The 23,656-nt window shown below is 50.8% G+C and overlaps 2 protein-coding genes across 3 annotated transcripts; one reads left to right on the top strand and one right to left on the bottom strand.

Moving 5' to 3' along the window:
• Positions 680 to 13,318, top strand: DNAJB13 (DnaJ heat shock protein family (Hsp40) member B13). The gene is made up of 8 exons (XM_005689963.2): positions 680 to 807; positions 4,702 to 4,805; positions 5,872 to 6,033; positions 9,239 to 9,396; positions 10,436 to 10,549; positions 11,922 to 12,035; positions 12,319 to 12,395; positions 12,983 to 13,318. Exons 1-8 carry the CDS (start codon positions 740 to 742, stop codon positions 13,134 to 13,136), a joined length of 951 nt encoding a protein of 316 aa, XP_005690020.1. The 5' UTR covers positions 680 to 739; the 3' UTR covers positions 13,137 to 13,318.
• UCP2 (uncoupling protein 2) lies at positions 16,363 to 23,140 on the bottom strand. Of its 2 annotated transcripts, XM_018058858.1 has the most exons (8): positions 22,851 to 23,140; positions 21,912 to 22,068; positions 19,294 to 19,517; positions 18,927 to 19,137; positions 17,812 to 18,006; positions 17,629 to 17,730; positions 17,124 to 17,304; positions 16,363 to 16,810 (listed from the first exon to the last, which is right to left on the bottom strand). In XM_018058858.1, exons 3-8 carry the CDS (start codon positions 19,417 to 19,419, stop codon positions 16,696 to 16,698), a joined length of 930 nt encoding a protein of 309 aa, XP_017914347.1. In that variant the 5' UTR covers positions 19,420 to 19,517; positions 21,912 to 22,068; positions 22,851 to 23,140; the 3' UTR covers positions 16,363 to 16,695.

Below are 23,656 nucleotides of genomic sequence, written 5' to 3'. Positions count from 1 at the left end.
AATAAAGTATGGAGTTATGTTATAGATTATGTATGTGCTCAGTCGCTCAGTTATGTCTGACTTTTTACGACCCCGTGGACTGTAACCTACCAGGCTTCTCTGCCCATTTCAAATTTCCAGGCAAGAGTACTGGATTGGGGTGCCATTTCCTACTCCAGAGGATCTTCCTGACCCAGGGATTGAACCCGCCTCTCTCGTGTCATCTTCGTTTGTGGATGGATTCTTCACCACTGGCGCCACCTGGGAAGCCCCCATAGATTACATATGGATATGGGTTATTATTTCTGACAAACGTACCATTCTTGTGCAATGTGTTTATGATAAGGGAAGCCTGGTGTGGGGCATACGAGAATGCTATCTTCACACCTTTTCTGAAAATCTGAAAACATTCTAAAATAAACCTGTGGCTGATTCATGTCAATGTATGGCAAAACCAATACAGTATTGTAAAGCAAAATAAAGTTAAAAAAAAAAAAGCCAAATCTGTTTGCTCTGAAAACTTAATTAAAATGATTTCTACTCTCCCTAAAAACCCTGGTTTCTTATCAGGCTCGCAGAGTCAGTCCTAGTTCTCTCAATCCCTCCTCTACAGGCACAGGTGAGAAGGGGGTTTGCTTAGGAAGGAAGGACTACAACTCCCAGAGTGCCCCTGTGTGGTTGTCAGGAGCAACCAAGGAATGCAGACTAACAGACCTGCCGCGGGAGTCAGGACTATCCACTGACTGACAACCGGCCAGCCATGGGCCAGGATTATTACTCTGTGCTCCAGATCACTCGCAATTCAGAAGATGCTCAGATCAAGAATGCGTAAGTTGGGGCAGGAGCAAAGCTTTTGGGTTGTGCTGGGACAGGCCTCACCCTTATCTCTTCCAAACTGAACTTTCCTGCACAGTTTAGGGCAGGCAAGGTAAACCATGTTCCTTCTCTTACTTCTTGCACAACCGCATCCTGGCTTTGGGTTGGGTCAGGGTTCCCAATTCATCATCCCTTACCCTCTATGCCCTGTCTGTTCTCCTGGGTACCGTGGTCTTCCTAGCAATAAAGTGAGAACAAAGGAGACTTTACCCTTAATATTGTAGAGACCCACATGATTGCGAACGGGAGAGTGACCTGGCCAGATGTGTTACAAATTTTATTCTGCTGTCACGTGGGGTTTTGATATTGAATAAATCCCATCTCTGAATAGTTCCATCAAGTCTCGGGGACTTTGTAGTATTTCTGAGAAATCTGGGGCAGGAATCAGAAGATTTTTCTGAAAAAAATGTTTTTTGGTGAGTATTATGTGGGTTCAGTGTGGTCTCAGCAGCTGGAGATACTACTGTGAATCAGACGTGCAGCTTAATTTTGTTGATGAATACAGATGTTGAATAAGTCACAGTAAGCTTGATGAATGTTACAAAAGGGGACATACAGGGCATGTGGAAGCTATATTGGAAAGAGAGAGACCCCTTCAGTGGCTGTCACAATAATCAAGGCAAAAAGATGAGGCTTGAAGCAGGGTAGTGAGCTGGAGAGAGAAGAGAGAATGGACTTAGTTATTAATTGGATCATTGTGGGGTAAAGAAAAAGAGAGGAATCTAGGATAATTTCATGGGCTAGTGACAATAGCTACACTCCATTGAACTGTGCAGATGCTGTTCTGAGAAGCTTCTATCATTTTGTTTAATCCTCACAACAGCGTGAGTGGCAGGTACCATTATTGTCCCAGGACCATTTGCCTAGTAACCGGCAGAGCGAATATTCAGTCACCTTGCCTACTATTGTTGCCTACCATGGATCACATCCAGTAAGGGATCTCAGTGAGCCAACTGGAGAGAGTCTACAGTGGTTGAGAAATAAGACACAAACTCATGAATCAATTAGAGAACAATTCAGGATAGTCTGTGATGTCATCCACCGTTCATAACATTTGGTTGGCCAGTGAAACGTGTCTAGGGAAATGTCACAAGGAGAAAGGGCAGTTGGAAAGCAGAAAGATAACCTAAGCATTAGAAGCATTGTATCCATGGGGAAACAATGGAAACAGTGAGAGACTTTATTTTGGGGGGCTCCCAAATCACTGCAGATGGTGACTACAGCCATGAAATTAAAAGATGCTTGCTCCTTGGGAGGAAACCTATGACCAACCTCGGCAGCATATTAAAAAGCAGAGATATTACTTTGCCAACAAAGGTCCGTCTAGTCAAAGGTATGGTTATTCTAGTACTCGTGTATGGATGTGAGAGTTGGACTATAAAGAAAGCTGAGCGCAGAAGAATTAATGCTTTTGAACTGTGGTTTTGGAGAAGACTCTTGAGAGTCACTTGGACTGCAAGGAGATCCAACCAGTCCATCCTAAACAAAATCAGTCTTGAATATTCATTGGAAGGACTGATGTTGAAGCTGAAACTCCAATACTTTGGCCACCTGATGGGAAGAACTGACCCATTTGAAAAGACCCTGATGCTGGGAAAGATTGAGGGCAGGAAGAGAAGGGGACGACAGAGGGTAAGATGGTTGGATAGCATCACCGACTCAATGGACATGAGTTTGGGTGGACTCCGAGAGTTGGTGATGGACAGGGAGGCCTGGCATGCTTCGGTTCATGGGGTCGCAAAGAGCCAGGCATGACTGAGCGACTGAATTGAACTGACTGAAGCATTAGAAGGAGTGAGGTCTGAACCTAGGTTCTCTTACCTGTTAGCTGTAGGATCTGGGCAAATTACTTAACCTTTCTGAAGCTCAGTCTTCCCATCTCTCAAAAAAAAAAAAAAGTTGTTGTGGTACTGAAATAGAATTATATGAGATAATGAGATGAAAATGCAGAGCAGTCATTTGCATCTGAAACCATGTCTTATAAAGAGTGATTAAAAAAACAATTTATGTTCTAAATGACAGTTTTTAACCCTTCTTCCCTGAAACAACTCTTAAAGCATGAATCACTTGTTTGAGACACTCCCTTATGGGAGTACCTAGATTTTGACACACAAAGACTAAACATATAATGAAGTAAAGTACCAAAGTGATTCATAATCACCCAGCTATTAAGTTCTTATTCATTTTAGGCTGCCACTTCTAGGCTGTGACTTCACCCCTTTCTCTCCCACTCAGGAAAGCAGGTGCCACAAGAATCATCTTAAAATCCCTCAAGTTTATATGAAAAACTGAACTCTTCTCAAACCTCATTACTTTTAGTCACTGTTAGAGTTTTATTGCAATTCTCATACTTAACTACAACCTTTGCAAGTGAGAAGGGCTGATTTGGGACTTTCAGGGAGGCTGTGACAATTGCCTTCAAGTCTTTCAAGGTGGAGCAGATTCTATCTGTAAGGCCCCAGATCAGAACTGTGACCCTTGTGGATGGAGACAGAGTTGCAGAACAGCAGACCCAGCTCAGGAAAAGAAAAGTGTTACTCAAGAGTCAGAGCGGTCCCACAGCAAAAAGGGCTGCCTTGTGGAATGGTGAGTTCATGTCGCTCATTCACTCATTGCACTTGGTGAGAGGCACTGAGGACGCAGAACTGGACACAGCAGCTGGAGGGACTCACTCACAGGCCCATCAAACAGCGGGAGCACTGTGTGCTAAATACCAGCATCAAAGGCACTGCCGCTGCTGGAAAGGAAATCTAATCTAGAATGGAGGCTGCAGTCAGGGAAGGCATCATTGAGGAGCGGACCCCTGAGTTGAATGTGGAAAGATGAATAAATATTTGCCAGGAGGAGATGAAGGGGGCTGGAGAGGGTTGATCATTCCAGGTAAAAGCAGGAGAGCGTTGAAGGCATGAGCAGTGCAGCGTGCAGAGTGCAGAGTCTGGAGAGAAGAACCAGAGAGGCTGTGGCAGCAAGGAAGGGGAGTGAGTGAGAAGGGCGGAGTGAGAAGGAGGAGTCGAATCTTAAGAGACGTTCGGGTTTTACACTAAATTCAAAGGGCGGGGATTTCCTTGGTGGCCTAGTGATTAGGATTCAGCACTTTCACTGCCATGGCCTGGGTTTAATCCCTGGTCTGTGCAGTATGGCCAAAAAATTTTTTTTGAGTTTTTATGGGACTTCTCTAGTGGTCCAGTGGCTAAGACTCCACACTTTTAATGCAGGGGGCCCAGGTTTGATCCCTGGTCAGGGAACTAGATCCTACATATTGCAACTGAGAGTTTGAAAGCATCATTTAAAAGATCTCAAATGCCGAAATGAAGATTAAAGATTTCTCATGCCAGTACAGCCAGATAAATATTTTTTAAAATGTTTTTGTTGTTTTAAAAAGAGAGAAACTCTGGAGCTGCATGAGATTTGAATCCTGACTCCTTGAAGAAAAAAAAAAAAAAGAGAGAGAGACAAAGGAGGAACCAGTGAAGGGTTCAGGCAGGAGAGTGACTTGGTCAGGGAGCATCTTAAAAGGGCAAGTTAACAAAAAAGAGAGAAATCAAACTGGCGGCAGCACACAGAATAAACTGGAGTCGGGGGTGGGTGGGGGTGGGGGGGACTGGAAATAGGAAGACATGGTTCTGCAATAGTTGCGGAAATAAAGAGGCAAAAAGAAAACATTATCTAGAACGAAAAGCCAGTGTGAGTTTTCACTGGAACAGGGGTGTAAGGGTCAAAGGAAAACTTGGAGCCAAAGATACTCAGCTTTTCCACTTCAGGTTCTGTACAAATGGCAGGCAGCTGACAGCAGAGCCAGCTCTGAGCCTTGGACTGTGCCTCAAGGTATTAATCCTTCTTCTCTAGGTACCGGAAACTTGCCCTTAAGAACCACCCGCTGAGATCCATTGAGCCAGGTGCAGTGGAGACATTCAGGCAAATAGCAGAGGCCTACGATGTGCTGAGTGACCGTGAGTGACTGGGGCTGAGCGTGAGGGTGGCTCCTCTGCAAACCGCTCCCCCCCACCTCCCGCCCCGGCTTCAATGTCATTCCTTCAATGTCATTCCTCACTCAGAAGAGTGTCAGGCTTTCTGAGGGGGCCCAATGGAGAGCAAGCATTCCTCTTCCCGACGCAGAATCTAAGCAAAGCAGACACAAGCTAAGGTGGAGGACATGGTGTGGAGAGCCCCCAGATTAGGCTGACCTGCTTCCTGAGTCTCAGCAGTGCAGGGCCCGGGGCAGGGGCTCCCCAACACCCCCCAGGCCTCACCTGTCCCCTGCAGGGATGCAAAGTGAGATCCTTGCTGCCCAGGGAAGAAGGCTAAGGCTGAGGTAGACACACCCAGTTATTCCCAGAGTGCCAAGAAGCCAAATCTCTCTCTCCCTGAGGACAGCATAAGTACCAAGGGACAGAGCGAGGTCTGTGATTGGGAAATCTCTCTCTGCTATGGCAACCTGAAGCCTGGGGAAAGAGATCCTCGCCTCTGTGGGGTGCAGTGCCCACGTGGGTTCCCTAAACACTGTCCTGGAGGCTGTGTGGATACTGTGCAGGAGAGTGGCCAGAAGATCACTAAAGTTTCCCCAGCCCCAGATTTTCAGGACTTTGGACTCTTAGGATTTCCAAGCTCTAGAATTTGGCAGCTCTTGACTTCTTATATCCTACAGGCTCAAGGCACTAGGACTGTATTTACCCACATAAGACAGTAGCTGTAATGACTGAGTTAAACCAAACGCCAGCTCAATAGCCCAACCCTCAGTCTCCTGGTTTCTTCTCCAATCCCCAACCCTCCCCAGCAAGTTTTAGTTTTTCTCATCTCTCCTCTGGGCTATGGGGCCATACGTAGGTCTACCCAGGGTGAAATTAAATCCCTAACTTCTAGTGTCTCCCTCTAAAGACTTCCAGACCATGGCCACTTTAGAAATAAGGCTGTTTTCACCCTGCTTCTTCCTCTCTGCCCCATATCCTCTGGCTTCCCAGCCCTCCAGCTCTCTTAGCCCCCATGCTGGCCCCTTGTCAAGGTGACGCATATCCACAGCTGTGAAAAGAGGCATCTATGACAAGTTTGGAGAGGAGGGTCTGAAGGGCGGAATTCCTCTGGAGTTTGGATCGCAGACCCCATGGACAACTGGTTACGTCTTCCATGGCAACCCAGAAAAGGTTTTCCATGAGTTCTTTGGAGGAGATAACCCCTTTAACGGTAAGAGGCCCTGCCTGCCCCTCTGCCTTACTAGGGAAGGATATAGCTGTAGAAGATGCTTTTCTTTGAGTAGTTTTGTTTACTTTAAGAAATATATATATAGTGTGTGTGCGTGCTCATCCATGCTCAGTCGCTAAGTCGTGTCCAACCGCGACCCTGTGGACTGTAGCCCACCAGGCTTCTATGTCCACAGGATTTCCCAGGCAAGAATACTGGCGTGGGTTGCCATTTCCTTCTCCAGGGGATCTTCCTGATCCAGGGATCAAACTCACACCTCCTGTTGTCTCCTGTATTGGCAGGTGGATTCTTTATCACTGCTGCTGCTGCTAAGTCGCTTCAGTCATGTCCGACTCTGTGCGACCCCATAGACAGCAGCCCACCAGGCTCCCCTGTCCCTGGGATTCTCCAGGCAAGAACACTGGAGTGGGTTGCCATTTCCTTCCCCAATGCATGAAAGTGAAAAGTGAAAGTGAAGACGCTCAGTCGTGTCCAACTCTTAGGGACCCCATAGACTGCAGCCTTCCAGGCTCCTCCATCCATGGGATTTTCCAGGCAAGAGTACTGGAGTGGGGTGCCATTGCCTTCTCCACTTTATCACTGAGCCACCTGGAAAGCCCCATATATATATATTTTAAAAACCCTATTTATTGAGAAAGAAATAAATTTCAGCCCTCCATTCCTTCCCCAAGAAGTAGTCACTCACTGTTACAGTTTATGTATCCTTCTAGAAATATTCTGTGCATTTATGAGTTTAGATTTATTTTCACATAGTCTTTCATCTTGTTAAGGAAATGGGACCACACTGTTTACACTGATTTTTTTCACTTATATCTTAGAGATTCTCTTATTATACATTATATTACATACAGATCTACCTTATTTTAATAGTTGCATGTAAGATTCCATTGTACAGCATAGAGCTGGGCAGGGGTAGAAGAAGTTGAGGAAAGAGGAGTTTGGGGACATATTGGCAACCTCTCTAACTGGTTAGTGATTAACCCTGCCTCTCCCTGGTCTCAGCTGCTGACTTTATAGGAACTTGAGTCTGAGATCTGTAGTGGTCTTGAGCTGGGCTGAACAGTGAGGAGAAATGAAGTCTGGGGGAGGGTAGGGAGGACTGCATGCTATGACCCATCTTCCACAAAAGCTAACACGTCATTTCTGGCACTACCAACCACTGCCACCAGAGGACACTCCTCTCACTCCTGAGGCAGCCAGAGTTGATGAGCCCTTGCCCAGAGTTGGGGGAGGGGAGGGGGGGACGGGAGGTAGGGAGGTGTGGGTGAAGGAAGTCTAAAGAGGAGGATGAAGCGGTGGAGAGCCTCAAGAGATGGTTATCTTTGGATCTGCAATTGAGGAGTTACTGAGTCCAAGCTTGTACTGCTCACTGCAGGACAGGCCATTAAATTAACAGATGGGTTGTTAGGTCAAGGAATAGCAACTTTATTTGCAAAGTCAGGAGACCAAGAAGATGGTGGGACCCATTGTGCCAAAGAACCATCTTGCCTGAGTTAGAATTCAGCCTTCCTTTAAACTAAAAGGGGAGGAGTAAAGTCAAACATGACTCTGTCAAAGCCTTTGACTGTGTGGATCAAACAAACTGTGGAAAATTCTGAAGCAGATGGGAATACCAGACCACCTGACCTGCCTCTTGAGAAACCTTTATGCGGGTCAGGAAGCAACAGTTAGAACTGGACATGGAACAACAGACTGGTTCCAAATATGAAAAGGAGTACGTCAAGGCTGTATATTGTCACCCTGCTTATTTAACTTGCATGCAGAGTACATCATGAGAAACGCTGGGCTGGAAGAAGCACAAGCTGGAATCAAGACTGCCAGGAGAAATATCAATAACCTCAGATATGCAGATGACACCACCCTTATGGCAGAAAGTAAAGAAGAACTAAAGAGCCTCTTGATGAAAGTGAAAGAGGAGAGTGAAAAAGTTGGCCTAAAGCTCAACATTCAAAAAACTAAGATCATGGCATCCAATCCCAGTTCAGTTGCTCAGTCATGTCTGACTCTTTGCCACCCCATGAACTGCAGCACGCCAGGCCTCCCTGTCATAGGTGGGGAAACAGTGGAAACAGTGGCTGACTTTATTTTTCTGGGCTCCAAAATCACTGCAGATGGTGACTGCACCCATGAAATTAAAAGACGCTTACTCCTTGGAAGGAAAGTTATGACCAACTTAGCATATTAAAAAGCAGAGACATTACTTTGTCAACAAAGGTCCATCTAGTCAAAGGTATGGTTTTTCCACTGGTCATGTATGGATGTGAGAGTTGGACTATAAAGAAAGCTGAGCGCTGAAGAATTGATGCTTTGGAACTGTGGTGTTGGAGAAGACTCTTGAGAGTCCCTTGGACTGCAAGGAGATCCAACCAGTCCATCCTAAAGGAGATCAGTCCTGGGTGTTCATTGGAAGGACTGATGTTGAAGCTGAAACTCCAATACCTTGCCCACCTGATGAGAAGAGCTGATGCTGGGAAAGATTGGGGGCAGGAGGAGAAGGGGACAACAGAGGATGAGATGGTTGGATGGCATCACTGACTCAGTGGACATGAGTCTGGGTAAACTCTGGGAGTTGGTGATGGGCAGGGAGGCCTGGCGTGCTGCAGTTCACGGGGTGGCAAAGAGTCAGACATGACTGAGCGACTGAACTGAACTGAAAGTCAAACATCTCCTAGTTTCACTCAGCCTTAGGAGAGGATGTATTCATTTCTTCCTCCCTTCAGTCATTCATAGGTGAGCCTGGTCAGCATGTCTCCTGTGAGCGGAGCAAAGGCATTTTAGCTTAATGTTCATCACCTGGGAGGCGGGGTTCCCAGTTGTTTAGTTGCTAAGTTGTATCCGACTCCTTGCAACCCCATGGACTGTAGCCCACCAGGCTCCTCTGTCTGTGGGATTTCCCAGGCAAGAATACTAAAGTGGGTAGCCATTTCCTTTTCCCAGAGATGGGCCTTTATGTATAATTTAAGCTTATAAGCAATATCCATTTAGTGATTACCTTGTAATAGAATACAAAGGTGCTTCCCTTTTACAAGGGCAGCGCACTGGCCTGGCCAAACAGGCCTCAAGTCTGTGAGGTGGGAATGGGGGGCTAGGTGTTACACTTGGGGACTGAAGAGGTGAGGGATAGTCTGTGAATCTGAGTTTCTGGACATAATTTCTCTTACTCCTCACCTCTCCCCACCTCCTGCAGAGTTTTTTGATCCAGAAGGAAACGAGGTAGACTTGAAATTTGGGGGGCTCCGGGGCCGAGGGGTCAAGAAACAGGATCCTCCAATCGAACGAGACCTCTACCTGTCCCTGGAGGACCTATTTTTTGGCTGCACCAAGAAAATTAAGATCTCCCGAAGGGTGAGTACTTGGGAGCCATCTTCTATCCCCTCCAACCCTACTGGTCACCTCCTCCCTGATCCTAAGTGGAGACCTCAGCTATGGTCTTACAGAAGCATAGAATCTTAGATTTGGAGCCCTAGGATGGTCGAATTATAGAATCCGACGTTTGGAAGGGACAGTTGAGGGTTTTAGCATGGCTCTTTCCTCCTGTAGGAATCCCCTCTGTGTGCTTTCCTAATGGGGACCAACTCTTTCCCTTCTCAGCTCAGCCCCATCCCTGAGGGAAGTGGGAAGGCTCTGGATGGGAGGAGTCTCCTGTGAATTCTGCCCTCTGGGTGTTTCTTGACAGTCCCCTGCAGGTTTCTTCTGGGTGTTCGCCTCAGGAGTAAGAAGGAGCCATGTGGGCATGGAGGGTGGGCCATGGCATGTTTCCAAAGGGGACTGGTTGAAGAAGACCCTCAGTGCCTCAGGTCCCAGACCCCATCCTGGCCCCTGTCCCTTGGTCCAGCCCTGTGCTAGGCACCCAAGCAAGACCCCTCACACATCTGCCCAGCAGAGGAGATGCCAGCCGCAGCCATGCTTTCCATGCAGGGAGGGCACCAACTGGGCATGTGATTGGGAAATAGATGGATGATAGAGGAATGCTTTGGCAGAGGCCAAGACATGTTGCCCTCCGTTTTTTTTTTCCCTTTGGGATTAAGAGATCTGCCAGAGGCTCCAGGTCAGAGCCTCTGGGGTGGGAGAGCAAGTGAGTGCGTGTTCACCATGTGTCTGCCAGTCACTAAGACCATGTAATTTCTAGGCCTGGAGTTGTGACCTTGATCAACTCATGGGGAATGCTTGGCACCTCAGGCCCCAACCCTATGACATATCCTGCCATCCTGGAATCATAAGTTCTTGATTCCAGTGGAATACGATGGGAGTAGGGATGGCTCAGACAGGTTCTCCCAGTGCTGGAGGACTGAGCTGCGCACAGATCCCATGGAGCATCTTTCACGTGTGTTAAAGCCAGCTGGGAAATCCTGAGCCTACCTCCTTCCCCATCATCTCGCTACAGGTGCTGAACGAGGATGGGTACTCCTCTACCATCAAAGACAAGATCCTCACTATCGATGTAAAGCCTGGTTGGAGGCAGGGCACACGTATCACCTTTGAGAAGGAAGGGGACCAGGTAAGGGTTGGGAAAGCTGTCTAAGGTCAGTTACCTGGGTTCGTGTGATGGGAAGACTGAGGAGGAAGGAGACCCCTGGGAACACTTTCTGGAAGGGAGACCAGTCTGCAGGGGAGATGAGCTGATACCTATTGCCCCTTCTGAGGGACAGAGCCTCCCACAGTGCCTCGGTGAGTGGGTCACCCAGAACTTCTCCTCATTTTGCAGAGTGAGAAACAGGCCCAGAGAGAGAAGGGACCTGCTCAGGGCAAGAGCACCAGAGCTTAAAGAAGATCCCAGTCCTAACATCAATGCTCTGATTTTCTTTTCAAAAAATGATTTACTTATTTGGCTGTGCCAGGTCTTAGTTGCAGCATGTGGGATCTAGTTCCCTGAGCAAGAATCAAACCCATGACCCTGCATTGGGAATGTGGAATCTTGGACATTGGACCGTTGGGAAGTACCCTTCCTGATTTTCTTGTGTGTTTCTCTGAGTAAAGCCCAACTGTAGGATCTACTCAGAAGCCATTTATTTATAATACTTTTAAATTACTTATTTAAAAAAATATATAAAATTATTGTCCAAAGCGTGCTGATTCCTCAAATTCTGAAAAGAGAAGGAATGATGGTATCTTTGGAGCCAGAGAGATGAATTCCTCTGCCCATATCTCTTGCCTCTTTCTCACTTATGAAACACCTACTTCTGAAAACCCACAAGACCTACCTCTAAGACTTCCCTAGTGGTCTAGTGGCTAGTACTCTGCATTCCCAGTGCAGGGGGTCCAGGTTCCATCCCTGGTCAGGGAACTGGATTCCACATGTCACAAAACCAAGACCCATCACAGCCAAATAAATTAAATTAAATTAAATTAAATTAAAAAACCCACCCAGTTCTAAAGCTCCCCTCTGCAGGCAGCCGTCCCTGACCTCTCTCTGAGCTGCCACCGCTGGGTTCCCTTTATCTCAGTCTTGAGGATTCACTGTGTCCCTGCTTCCCCCAGACTGGAAGCCCTGGTGGGTAGGGGCCAGTCTGATTCCTCTGTTCCTCTGTCGAACTCCCACAGGAGTTCCAGCAGAGTTCTGGGGCTTAATGAAGCGTGGCAGGACAGTCTTGCAGGCAGTACTCTGACCCCAACCCAGTATGCTGCCCTCCAGCTGTGTTGATCTACTTGGGCTGCAAAGTAATGGCAAGGGGAGGGTGATGGGCAGGGAGTGGGTGTGTGCAGTCATTGGGGTAGGTTTCTTTCTAAGGCCAAAATGGAAAGGCCCTTCCAGAAAAAACTGGTCTAATCTCCTTGTTGTTCAGATGAAGATTTGGAGACAATAGAGAAAGGAACTTGGCCAAGGTCCATAGCCAATTAGTCCTTGTCACCCCTTGGCCTCCCCTGCCCAGGGTCCCAACATCATCCCAGCCGACATCATCTTCATTGTAAAAGAGAAGCTACACCCTCGCTTCCGCAGGGAGAATGACAACCTGTTTTTTGTGAACTCCATCCCCTTGGGCAAGGTGAGTGGGCACAGTGGAGGAGCAAAGGGTGGGCAGATCACCTGGGCTCCACCAACCCCTTTACCTCCCTCTATCATAACATATATCAATGTCACTCTTTTCTCCCAGACTGTGAACTCCTGAAGGTAGGTAATTGCTCAGCTCACTCACCTGTTAGTCCTTGAACATCCTTTTGTCTCCTTGAGGTCCAGCTTAGAGCCTGGCATCAGATAGTCTCATAAAGTACCTTCCAAACAAAATGGACATAGGGACCACTCCCACTTTTGGCCTTCATGTCCCCTAGGCTCTGACCTGCTGCACTGTAGAGGTGAAGACCCTAGATGACCGTCTGCTCAACATCCCCATCAATGACATAGTCCAGTGAGTCCATTTACTTGGGCCCCAATAGACGGGAGAAGGGCTTCCTGGTCCTTAGAGGCTTGCCTGGTACAGTTGTTCAGGTGGCACCCAGTTCAAGGGGGTGAGAGGGATCGAAATCCAGCCCCCATTCTGGCCAAGCTGTGGGCTGCATTCATTTGACAAATGGAGTGCCTTTTTTACTTGTATGAAGTCATCGTGGAGGCTAGAGGCCCCCATTGTTAGGAAATCCCTGTTGTCCTCATCCTCTAGAATTTCCAGAACTCTAAGCTGCATCCCCCAAGCCCCTTCCCCAGTCCTCTGTGTGGGAAGCTTGGCAACCAAGCACTCCCCACTCCAACCCAGGGTCTGCTCACTTTCCTTCCCTCCTTGTCCTGGTTTCCATCTAAATGAGATTCCTGGAATCCTCTGGAATCAGAGACTCAGTGTAAATGGATTTCCAGGGAGCAAGCTGTCTGGAACAAGCCAGTCTCCTCTCCCCTGCCACTGGTTCTAGAAGCTGGTGACTGCTGCATGCCTGAGGTGAGCAGGGGCAGATGTCTGGCTCTCGTGCCCTCTGAGTTCCCTTCTTTCATCTTCCCCTATCTCAGCCCCAAGTACTTCAAGAAGGTGCCAGGGGAGGGGATGCCACTGCCGGAGGACCCCACCAAGAAGGGGGACCTCTTCATTTACTTCGACATCCAGTTCCCCACCCGCCTCACACCCCAGAAGAAGCAGATGCTGCGCCAAGCGTTGCTGACATAACGTAATTCGTAACTCGGGTGGGCTGGAGGCTGAGCAAGGGAAGGGGAAAGTGAGCGGGGCCTGACCCCACCCCTACCCAGCCTCAGGGTGTGCAGGGGAGCCTGCCCACTGCACAGACAGGACATGAGGACTGGATGGCATGGGACTTTTGAACTGACACAATAAAGTTTTATTTCCTATCCTCCAGCTACACCCAGGAGAGTTATGTGTTAGATGGAGAAGAGCTTTATACAGCCCTTCTCGTGGAGCAGAGGCAAGGGCGGGGCCCAAGAAATTGAGGAGCTGGGACCCCATCCTATGTGAGCCTGGCCAGGTCTCTTAGGGTTCAGAGCCTCTGTGCTCCCACCTTGATAGTGAGGTGCATGAGGCATCATCTTTGAGGGTCCCCAGATCTATTTCTCATGACACAAGCTCTTTGGAAGAGCAGTCTCTAGTGTGATACAGTCACAGTGTACTCAGGAAAACTGAAGCACAGAGAGCAAAACACTTGTCCCAGGTCACACAGGGCTCAGTGGCAAAGCTACATCAGAACCTTGAAGGCCACTTCTCACAACTTCACTCTGCTTAGAGGCAGCGCAAAGGACACAGTGCCAGAAATGGCTTAGGTTTCTGCCTTGCCAGTCTCCATTGCTGGTTCTGTGCAGTGGGTCCTGAGCTAGAACTAGGCAGGTTCTTAGAACTGGGCTCTGCTTCTAATCCTGCCCCTGCCCCTTTGGACATTATTATCCATCTTGCTGGTAAAGCAGAACCCATAACCCTCCTCAGGCTGCTCACTGATGTGAAAGTGCTTGGTGAACTCATGGCATAGGTATCAGGGTTACAGCATTGCTGCCAATATGGCCTATGGGAGTGCCAGCCTCCAGGCCCACCTGGGCTTGTGCAGACCACACCTGCTTCCCCAGTCTGCCTTCTGTGCCCAGGGAGGCACCCCTCACTGAAGTCTGGGCTTGGGCTAGGAGAGATTCAAGCTTATGACAGAGAGGGTGGCCACTTACATGGAATGACTTAAGAGACACCAGAGGGAATTCCCTGGTGGTCCAGTGGTTAGGACTCTCTGCTTTCTCTGTCAAGAGTGAGGGTTCAAAAAAAAAAAAAAAAAGTGAGGGTTCAATCCCTGGTTGGAGGACTAAGATCCCATAAGCCTCGCAGTGCAGCCCCTTCCCCGCCTCAAAAAAAACGAGGTGGGCCAAAAGAGGGCCCCATAGAATAGATATTGCTTCGATTCCACCATTCAAAATATCATATTAGCTTAAGCCATTTCAAGCCATCAGGGAGAAAGCTGCAGACCTTGAGATGTAGAATCTGACCCACGGTTCACTAAATAATGTGGGCTTTGGAGTTAGGTACACCCCCAGGAGTTCTTGCCAGCTGTGTGCCTTTGAGCAAATCACTTCACCTCTTTGAAGCTGTTTATGATCCCTATCTTGCAGGCCAAGGATTCCACACCTTACTTCTGAGCTGAAGTCTTATAGTCCCCAAGGACAGGGTTAGGTTATGAGTAGAAACCAGAGGAGTGGAGCAGACTCTGCCGTGAGGCAGGACCTAGGTGGAGAGGTGGTACTAGGTGCCCTGGTTTGACAGCGAGTGGGTGAGGACCTGCCTGGTAAAACTCTGGCAGTCTAGCTCTCCTCTAGGCCAGCAGTAGGGCCTGCTCCTAACCTCTGCCTCGTGGTGATTCTCAAGGAAGCCTGGTTTCAGGCCTGATGAGAGCCATTTAGGAGATCGTTATTAGGTCAGTGTGGTCTTCAGTGCTGCGTGTCTGGTATTCTACAGGCAGTGAGGGAGGAGTTACTGCGGCCTACTGGTATGCTGGTCAGTGTTCCTACAACCTCTCCCAGTTCCTGTCTCAGGATCATTCCTAGAACAATGAAGTCTGGTGGTCTCATGCCCAAGCGAGTGTCTGAAACACAAGACTGTTCCATGAGCCAGCTGACAAACACGCCTGGGGCAACAAACTGCCCCTCGGTTTCCTCTGGTGCAAAACAGTGAATAGCCTGTTTCACAGGATTAATGTGAGAATTAGGGTGCATTAAGCACACTGACTGGATCCCCTGTTTAGGCTGACCCCTTGCCACCCTGGCTTGATTCATGACACCCAACCTTGTCCCTCCTGGGGACTGACACCTCAGCTCAAGTGAGGAATCCTGGGCCCTCTTTCCTTCTCCACAACCCTAACATGTGGGACCCCTTGCCTGAGCACTGAAGGGCCCAGCCTCCAACTCTGACTACTGGGGAAGGCCTGGTAGTACCAGCTGGCTGAAGCAGGAAGGTCTCTGGGCCTGGATCCACAGCCACCTAACAGGACTCCTGAAGGACCCCAGCACCAGCTCCCCAGCACTGGTACACAGGGGGAGGGAGGAATCTGGTTCCCAGACTCAGTTCAGCTGCAGATCTCCTATGTGTCCTTGGCTGCGTGACCTGTCCCAGCCTTCAGCTTCTTCAGACATCTATAAAATGGGCCTGGATGGCTTAATTCCAAGGGCCCAGCTGTACATGAGATGCCTTGAGATAAGGGGAACCTCAGAGTCCCCAAACCCTTGAAACAGAATAGCTCTGCCCATCTGTTTTCCTGACTGAGGCCAGGTAGCAGGAAGAGGGGCAGGGAGGCTGACACCCTTGCTTGTCATCACCTCCCTGCCTGGGATCTCTAGCCTGGGGTGAGGGTGAAACTAAATGGAAAGACTCCTCAGGCTGAGGCTGGGTGTCTGCTCTGCAGCCTGCTGTAGGCCATGCTGCCCCCTAAGGGTGTGACTGTGGAGGATGGACTTGCCCTCACTAGGCCTGGGACTTGGGGGAGGTGGGTTTCCCACTTGTAAAGTGGAATAAAATTAGTCACAGCATCCAAGATCCCCAAGTTCCTCTAAATCTTCCAAGCAGCACAGGAGATGGAGGGCAAACAGGAACACTCATTCTGCAGAATAACACGCCCAGGGCCTACTGAGGGGTTGGAGGCAGGTGCTGGAGTACCAGGAGCTGGTGAGTGAAAGCTCAAGTGGTCTGGCGAGAGAGCCAGGCAACTGTGGACTCCAGGCCGCTCCTTCACTTCCCATCTCAGCCCTGGCCTGGTCTGGAGACGGAGGTGGACCAGATGGTCTCCAACCAGAGCGGACTGCTGGAGAAAGACAGGCCCGCCCCCCTTTTCAAGTCAGGTGGCTCCTCCCCTGCCCACCAGGTGCCAAAAGGGCCCAGTAGACCAAGACCTGTGGTGATAGAGAGGGAGGAGACGCCAAGGTTGAGCTTGTTTTATGGGTGACGTGCTAGTTGGGCTCGGGGGCAGGAAGCAGGATGAAGAGTCAGGCTGAGGGCTTTCTAGGGGACTGGGGGCTTGAGATCCTGGATAATGCCAGGCTTTCCACAGTGTCAGCTGGGGTCAACTCCACCTGGACTGTGAGAGGCTATGGGGAGCTGAGGGGTGAGAATGTGGGGAGGGGGAAGGGAGGTGGTGGGAGAGGGAGCAGAAGAGAGGGATGGGAAGAGAGGGAAGGGGAGAAGGGGAGGAAGAAAAAGGAAGCGGGGCCAGGCTGCAGCTGGAGCCAATGCTGATCGGGTCAGCAGGTGCTCAGAAGGGAGCCTCCCGGGAAGCGCGGGCAGCCATGAGGGCCCGCTTCAGCTGCTCGTAGGTGACGAACATCACCACGTTCCAGGATCCCAAGCGGAGAAAGGAGGGCATGAACCTAGAGGGGGAGAAAACACAGGTCATCTCTAGTGCACCCTGGCATCCTGACAGATGCTCTGCCTCCCAGGAAGTCAGGATGGCCCAAGAAATGGAGCTGTGGGCAACAGTCTCCTGGGAGTCTCCGTTCTAACACCCATAAAACAGGCATGACAGCAGCTCCAGGAGGGAGGAGTTAAGAGCATGAGAATGCCAGGACCAGGATCAGAAACTGTTGACATGTGGTTGCCACTCAGGCCCAGTGGTTCTCATTTGTGTGACAGGTACGGGGGGGCAGGAGGCCTGGAACTTGGGGGGACAGGTCAGAGGCTCACCCTTTGTAGAAGGCTTGGGGTCCCTCCTTCTGGAGCATGGTGAGGGCACAGTGGCCAGCGCTGCTGTACTGGCCCAGGGCAGAGTTCATGTATCTCGTCTTGACCACGTCAACAGGGGAGGCGATGACGGTGGTGCAGAAGCCCGCCCCGAAGGCAGAAGTAAAGTGGCAAGGGAGGTCGTCTGTCAAGGAGGAGTAGGGGGCATCAGGACTCCTCCCCCAATAATTCCAGAAGGAGATGATTGAAGTAACTATGGTCTCGTGGTTTTAGACCCAGGGACTCCAGTGGGAAACTCTCCCAGTGCCTCTGAGTCGTTTTGCCCATGTAGCCTCAGGGCCTCAAGGTGCATGGTGGCAACTTCACCCCAGCTGGCTTCAATTCAGTGAGAGAAACTCACTGCATAAGCAAAGGGGAAATGGGATGAAGGATGTGGTCTCCAGGCAGATCCACACTGGCTCCTGCTTTGGGGGAAGGGTGAGACCCAGCATCATCTCCCCTAATTCACCTGTCATTAGGTGGGCCTTCAGGAGAGTGTCCTTGATGAGGTCGTAGGTCACCAGCTCAGCACAGTTGACAATGGCATTGCGAGCGACATTGGGAGATGTCCCTATGGGAGGAAAGGGTGTCTATGTGAGGCCAGGGAGTAGGGGGAGGGGAAGACGGGGAAGAGAAAACAGCTGGTACACACCTTTCCAGAGTCCCCGAAACCCCTCCTCTCGGGCAATGGTTTTGTAGGCCTCAACAGTGCTCTGGTACCTCCGGGCAGCTCCAGCCCGGGCCTGCGCTTGGAACCGGACCTTCACCACATCCGTTGGCTGGGCCACGGCCACGGCCAAGGCACCGGTGGTGCTGCCTGCCAGGAGGCGACTCCCGATGCCGGCATCTGTCGGAAAGCCATGGGGGTCAGTGGCCAGCTGGGATCCCGCTAATGTCCACCTTTCCTCACCAGAACCACATCACTGAAACCTGTCTTCAGTGTCCCCTGTTAATAAGACCCAGTCCAGCTCTGCTCTAAGAATGTCTTGCATTATACAGTGTCTATTATGTGCCGGGCACTGGGACAGAGCAAGGAACAGGACAAAATGAGACTTAATGCTATTTTCTTTCATAAAGCATTTCTATTCACTTCATTTCACCTCCTAAATGGCCCTGAGAAATGAGAAACTTTTTTTTGGCTGCGTTGCATAGCTTGTGCAATCTTAGTTCCCCGACTAGGGACTGAAACCAGGCCCCAGCAGTGAAAGCCCTAACCACTGGACCACCAGGGAATTCCCGAGAATCATTTCCATTTGAAAAACATGAAAGGCTTTCTCAGACTGGGATTCACAGGACTTGGGTTCTCATCCCTCATCTACTTTTCCCTGACATGTGATCTTGGGAAAAGGAAACCTTTGGATCTGGGTTCTCAGTTTCCACAAGTGTAAACTGGAGGGTGGATGTGGCATGCTGAGAAGGCGAAATGGAAAAGCACTGGCCTTGAAAGCTGAAGTCCTGGGAGTTTCCTGGCTCTTCACTGTGAGCCTTTGGCTGAGTCCCCTCCTCCACCCCAGGTAAGCCTCAGCCTCTCCAGCTGGAACACGGGGATGATACCACCTGCTCCCGAAGTGGCTATGAAAACTGTCATGAGCTGATGCCCTGCTCAGAGCCTAACTCAGCCTGGGAATCATCAGAATAATCAGGGACCTCTGATCTGAAATTCCTCCTAGAGGTCTTGGGGCCTAAAGGAACTGTGCGGCTGGAAGAACTAGGATCGACCATCACTGAGAAGAGGCCAAGAGGCCTATGGCCCAGCTCCACACTCACGCTCAGAGCCCTTGGTGTAGAACTGCTTGACGGAGTCGTAGAGGCCGATGCGGACGGAGGCGAAGCTCATCTGGCGCTGCAGGCCGGCGACCAGCCCGCTGTAGAGGCTGCGGGGGCCCTCGGTGCGCACCATGGTCAGGATGGTGCCCAGCACCCCGCGGTACTGGGCACTGGCCGCAGCCTGCATTGGCCCCTGCCTTTCTCCTTGGATCTGCAAGGCCAAGGCAGCTGGTTGCCCTCCCCATCTCCTGCCATCCCTGTGCTCTAAAACTTACAGTCCCCAAAACCCCACTGGCCCTTGAGGAGTTTGTGTCTCGGGGAGGGAGCGGACTAGCCACCCTCAGAAATGCAGGCTTCATCCACTCACCTGTAGCCGGACTTTAGCAGTATCCAGGGGAAAGGTGATGAGGTCAGCAATGCAGGCAGCTGTGCCTGCCCCCAGGAACTTCACAGTGGCTGTAGGGGGCACATCTGTGGCCTTGAACCCAACCATAATGACGATTCCTGCAACCTCCCAGGAGATGAACAAAAACTGGAGAAGGGGGCACCTTCTGTCAGCAACAAGACGAGACAGAGGAACTCTGCCGGAGACTAAGCCAAGGAGAGATAAGGTCCATCAGCAGCCAAACCTTCAGAACTTCTCTTACTATCCCGCCCCTACCTTCTCTGATAGCATCACCCCCTCCTAAGCAAGGGCTCAGAGCTGCCCCTTGAAGGCAAATAGGAGTGAGCTCCACAGGTACTGAAACAGGGGCTGGAGAAGTAACTTCTGCCTGAGAAGCCGTCTCCTTCACCACGTGGAGTATCCGGATCACAGCTGTCCTAGTACTGCCTCGCAAACAGGCATTGGCCCAGCCCTTTGTCTGCGGGCTACAGAGATTTCACTGATCCCCGTGTTCCTGATTCTGCAGCTCTGTCTAGAGGGCAGGCAAACGAGGGGGGAAGGTTTCAGCCAGACTAAGACCTGACAGGTACAAACCCATAGGTGTTACGCCCTGAATGTCTTAAGCAGCAGAGGTTCCTATGAGTCTGGAACTGTCTAAGTCTAGAAGAAAAGGAGTGAACAAGACCTATTCAGCCCTTTCAGTTCGGCCTCACTCTTCCCCACCAGCCCACACACAGCTTGGACTCTCTAGAGTCACTCTTTCAGTGAGTTCGCTTTGCTTCGCGGGGCGCTGGTTCACTGAGACAATATCTACCCTAGAGGGAGGCTTATTATCTGGCACTGGGGGTGGGCAGGTGTTTCAAGCTGCATTCAGGGCTTGCAGAATCAATCGTATTCTCAAAATTCAAAGGAGGGAACATCCACCCCCACTGTGAGAGAAGAAAGGGTGGGTAGTCAGAAAAGACTTAGGAAAGGTAACATTTGGCTGGGACTTGAAGGATACTGTGCAGTTCTTAGGGCTAAGAGTATCTTCCTTCCTCTCCCAGCCTGCTGTGTAACACAGGAAAACTATTCCCTCTCTGGCCAGTTTCCTCTCATCCTATAATACAGGGGGAGCCATGTCTCCATGAGAGGTGGGGATGGGGAAGTAGTGCAGGTCAGAGCTATAAAGAATGACGAAGGAAACCAAAACCCCCATTTTGATCTCAAAACTGGAAAAACACCCTCCTCCCCTGCCTTGGGAGGAAGTGAGCCCAGCACCCCAGTGGGGGAGGGTGACCTGCTTCTCTCCCTTGAGTTTACTTTGACGAGGAGTGGCTACTCTGAGCCCCACCTAATTGGCTATCCCTGTTGCTGGGGCTGTGAGGAAAGAGCTGGCCAACAGAGGAATGATGTGGTGACAGTAGTGAACACACAGACGGATGGAAGCAAGATGTTCACCAGGCTTCCTCCTTCTGGGCCTCTCATCCCAGGTGGCTGGGCAAACGGGAAATCCAAAGGCTACTCAGCACTCGGCTGCTGTCCTTATTCATGTTTCCCTGGAGCCTGGCCCACATGAGGCTCAGCGAAGGCTGCACTCAGGCAGCAGAAGGGGTTGATGAAGGTGTTCCCGAACCCGCAGAGTCCCTGCCCTGACATTCTCATTTCCCAGGAAGTGCTCCACACCTTTCCTCACCCCTCTGGCACGTTCTATTAGCTCACTTACTTCTCAGAGCAGCCCTGTGAGGGAACTTAGTAAGAGTCCTGTCTGCAGGCTCCAAAGCTTATACAATTTGCTTTACACTGGTGCCCAGGTCACTTCATTCCTGTTTTCTCAGCCCCAGGCCCAGGCAGGGCCTTTCATGAGGAAGTCCAACATCCCAGTTCTCTTGTGACAATATGACAGTTCTGAGAAGGTTCAGGCAAAAATGGCATCCCTTCTGGGCACTGGAGACATGATAACAACATGAGTCAATCATGTCCTGACCTTGATCTAGGTTGCACTGTGTTGTGAAGGTCAGAGAAATATAAGACCCAGCCCATCTTGGAGACAAGTGCAAAGGCTAAGTTGCCATTTTGAATAGTGCCTTGGGTTTGCCATAAGTCAGGTCCTTCAGAGGCATAGGTATGGGAAGCAAAGGTCCCTGTGCTAAAGACCCTACTAAGTAGATTAAACTAAACTAAGGTCTAACTGGAAAGAATTAATCATATATTACTCACCAGCAAGTAATCAGTTTCACCTGATTATCACAGTCTCAGGGACAGTCCAAAACATACATCTGATTCCTAATCGAAATCTCAAGGGTAGTCAAAAGCTTGAGTCAACAATATGTATTTAGAACACTAGGTTCTCCTCTGCTGCTGATTTCCTGAAGCTAATCACTGTCCCACTGAGGCCTCACTGTTCCTCCTCTGTAACATGGGGATTACCATCCTTGGCTTGTCAGGGTCAATTTAAGGGCCAGAAGAAGACCAAGGATATAGGAAAGTGCTTTGTGAACTCTAAGAGTGACCCTTCTGGGATGGTGGTGCCAGTTGTTTTTGTTAATATCCTGCTGACCCCGCCCCCAGACCACAGGGCTGAGGCAGTAGAAGACTCCTCCCTTAGACTGGACTCTTACCCGGCTTTGTTAGGTCCCACGCTGAGGCCTTCAAGGTCAAGCTTCTCTAAAGATGTCCCGTTCTTCAAAGCTGCCAGTGGCTATCATGGCCTGGTCCCTTTGGTTTTCCATAGAAAATGGTTGGTAGACGAAATATCTAATGGTCATACTATGTGTCCTGTAGAGCAAAGGAGGAGAGTTTAGAAAGGGAAATGGGCCTTAAAAGGACTACAAACCCAGCAAAAGGAAAAGGCCCAAGGCACATTAGCGTATTCAGTCCTTGCCTGGGGGATGTGAGGGTAGGGAACAGGGTCCATTTCCCACAGGCAGCTGGGGGCTAATTAAGTCCACACAGTGGAGGAGAGGGACAGACACAGCGGAGGACGGGGTGAACCCAGAAGTCCTCTCTCCCAGGTCTGACCTCTTAGTATCACACGCTGCTCTTACAGATTTCTGCTTTAGTGTAATTCAGTACTCTGGGGAAGCATCCCACAACACAGCAGACTCTGGTGAGTGGGGGTGCTGGAAGTGAGGTGGGGGGGGGGCATCAGGATGGTTCAGAGACTAGGGCCCAGAGCAGGGCTTGAGGTTAGAGAGGTTGGAATGGGCCCAGTGGAGGCCGCATCAAGCAGTTCAAAGCTCCTCCCAGCAGAAAGAGCCCTAGGAAGGCCTGTAGCCGCCTGGAATGGGAGAGGTGATCATCGCTGAAGGCCCCCCACCCTGGCAGAGGAGAGGGCTTATATTACAGCCTTTTGAGCGCGACAGGTAAAGAACAAAGGCAAAACAGGAAAAGAGTGAAGGAAGAGAGGTTAAAAAAAAAAGACAAAACGGTAAAATACAAAATAGGCTGGGAGGTGAGGAGGGAAATTAAAGGTGGCGCGTGGGTCCCCTCGGCCGGAGTAGCGGGAGGAGGGCAGGTGTTGAGGGTGCAGGGCTGGGGCGGGCCGGGGCCGGGCTCACCGGGCCGCAAGGAGAACAAGCGGGTACAGGCAGTTCTGTCGGTCGGCAGGTGGAGGGCGCGTCCACGGAGCGCAGACAGTACTCGAACCGAAGGCGCGGCCGGCTAGGCTTCCAGAGAGGTGGCAGGAGGGTGCCGTGAGACTTAAGGTCTCGGGGCGGGGCCTGCTGGGCGGGGGCGTGGCCTGCGGGCTCCGCGGACTGGGCGGCGACCCGTTAGCCGCAGAGGCCGCCACGCCCCAGGGTCGTCTTCGCGCCTTCTTTCACTCCCATTTCCGGGCTTCGGTCCCCGCGTCAGCCCTTTTGTACCCCATAGGGTTCCCCCTCGCCCCGCCAGCCTCATTGTGAGGATGGCGAGACTGACGCGCGGGCAAAAGCAGAGGCTGCCCAGGGTCATACACGCCTCTGGCCCCTAGCCGGGGCTCTTTCTAACAGCCAGCAGAGGCTCGGGTAGAAGAGCACTCCGTGCTTTCACGGGCCCAGTTCGCTACCCCCAGCTCGGCCACCCGTGTTTCCGCCAGCCGCGGGCTCTCCGGGGCGGGGCCTCCCGACCGGCCTCGCAGCAGCAGGTGGCCTGTCACCGCCAACGGCCGGGGCCGGCCGTTGGGCGCAGCTGGGTTTCCTGCCGCCTGAGGGCTCTATCCTGGGTGCCCGGGGACTTCTGAACGGGGCCGGGGTACCGAGCGTGGCGCTCTCGCCCCCAATTACAGTCGAGCCAACGGGCCCAAGTGAGAAGGCCGAACAAGCCTGGATTTGCCGCATGCTTAGGCCCCAGCATGAGAAAGGGATGGTAGGCGAGGAACCTGGTC

Source organism: Capra hircus, chromosome 15 (assembly GCF_001704415.2).
Source record: "Capra hircus breed San Clemente chromosome 15, ASM170441v1, whole genome shotgun sequence".
Classification (NCBI taxonomy): domain Eukaryota; kingdom Metazoa; phylum Chordata; class Mammalia; order Artiodactyla; family Bovidae; genus Capra; species Capra hircus.
The sequence above is the reverse complement of the archived record's forward strand: the minus strand, read 5'-3'. Positions and strand labels throughout refer to the sequence as shown.

What these genes read in the sequence shown, in the direction of transcription:
- DNAJB13 (XM_005689963.2), top strand. Translation starts at nt 740, where the DNA reads ATGGGCCAGGATTATTACTCTGTGCTCCAGATCACTCGCAATTCAGAA. An exon ending in ACTCCATCCCCTTGGGCAAG is followed by an intron (nt 12,036 to 12,318) that starts GTGAGTGGGCAC and finishes CATGTCCCCTAG; the next exon opens with GCTCTGACCTGCTGCACTGT. An exon ending in CCCATCAATGACATAGTCCA is followed by an intron (nt 12,396 to 12,982) that starts GTGAGTCCATTT and finishes CCCCTATCTCAG; the next exon opens with CCCCAAGTACTTCAAGAAGG.
- UCP2 (XM_018058858.1), bottom strand. Translation starts at nt 19,419, where the DNA reads ATGGTTGGGTTCAAGGCCACAGATGTGCCCCCTACAGCCACTGTGAAG. An exon ending in CTGCTAAAGTCCGGCTACAG is followed by an intron (nt 19,138 to 19,293) that starts GTGAGTGGATGA and finishes TTGGCCTTGCAG; the next exon opens with ATCCAAGGAGAAAGGCAGGG. An exon ending in CCCCAAGCCTTCTACAAAGG is followed by an intron (nt 16,811 to 17,123) that starts GTGAGCCTCTGA and finishes CTCCCCCTCTAG; the next exon opens with GTTCATGCCCTCCTTTCTCC.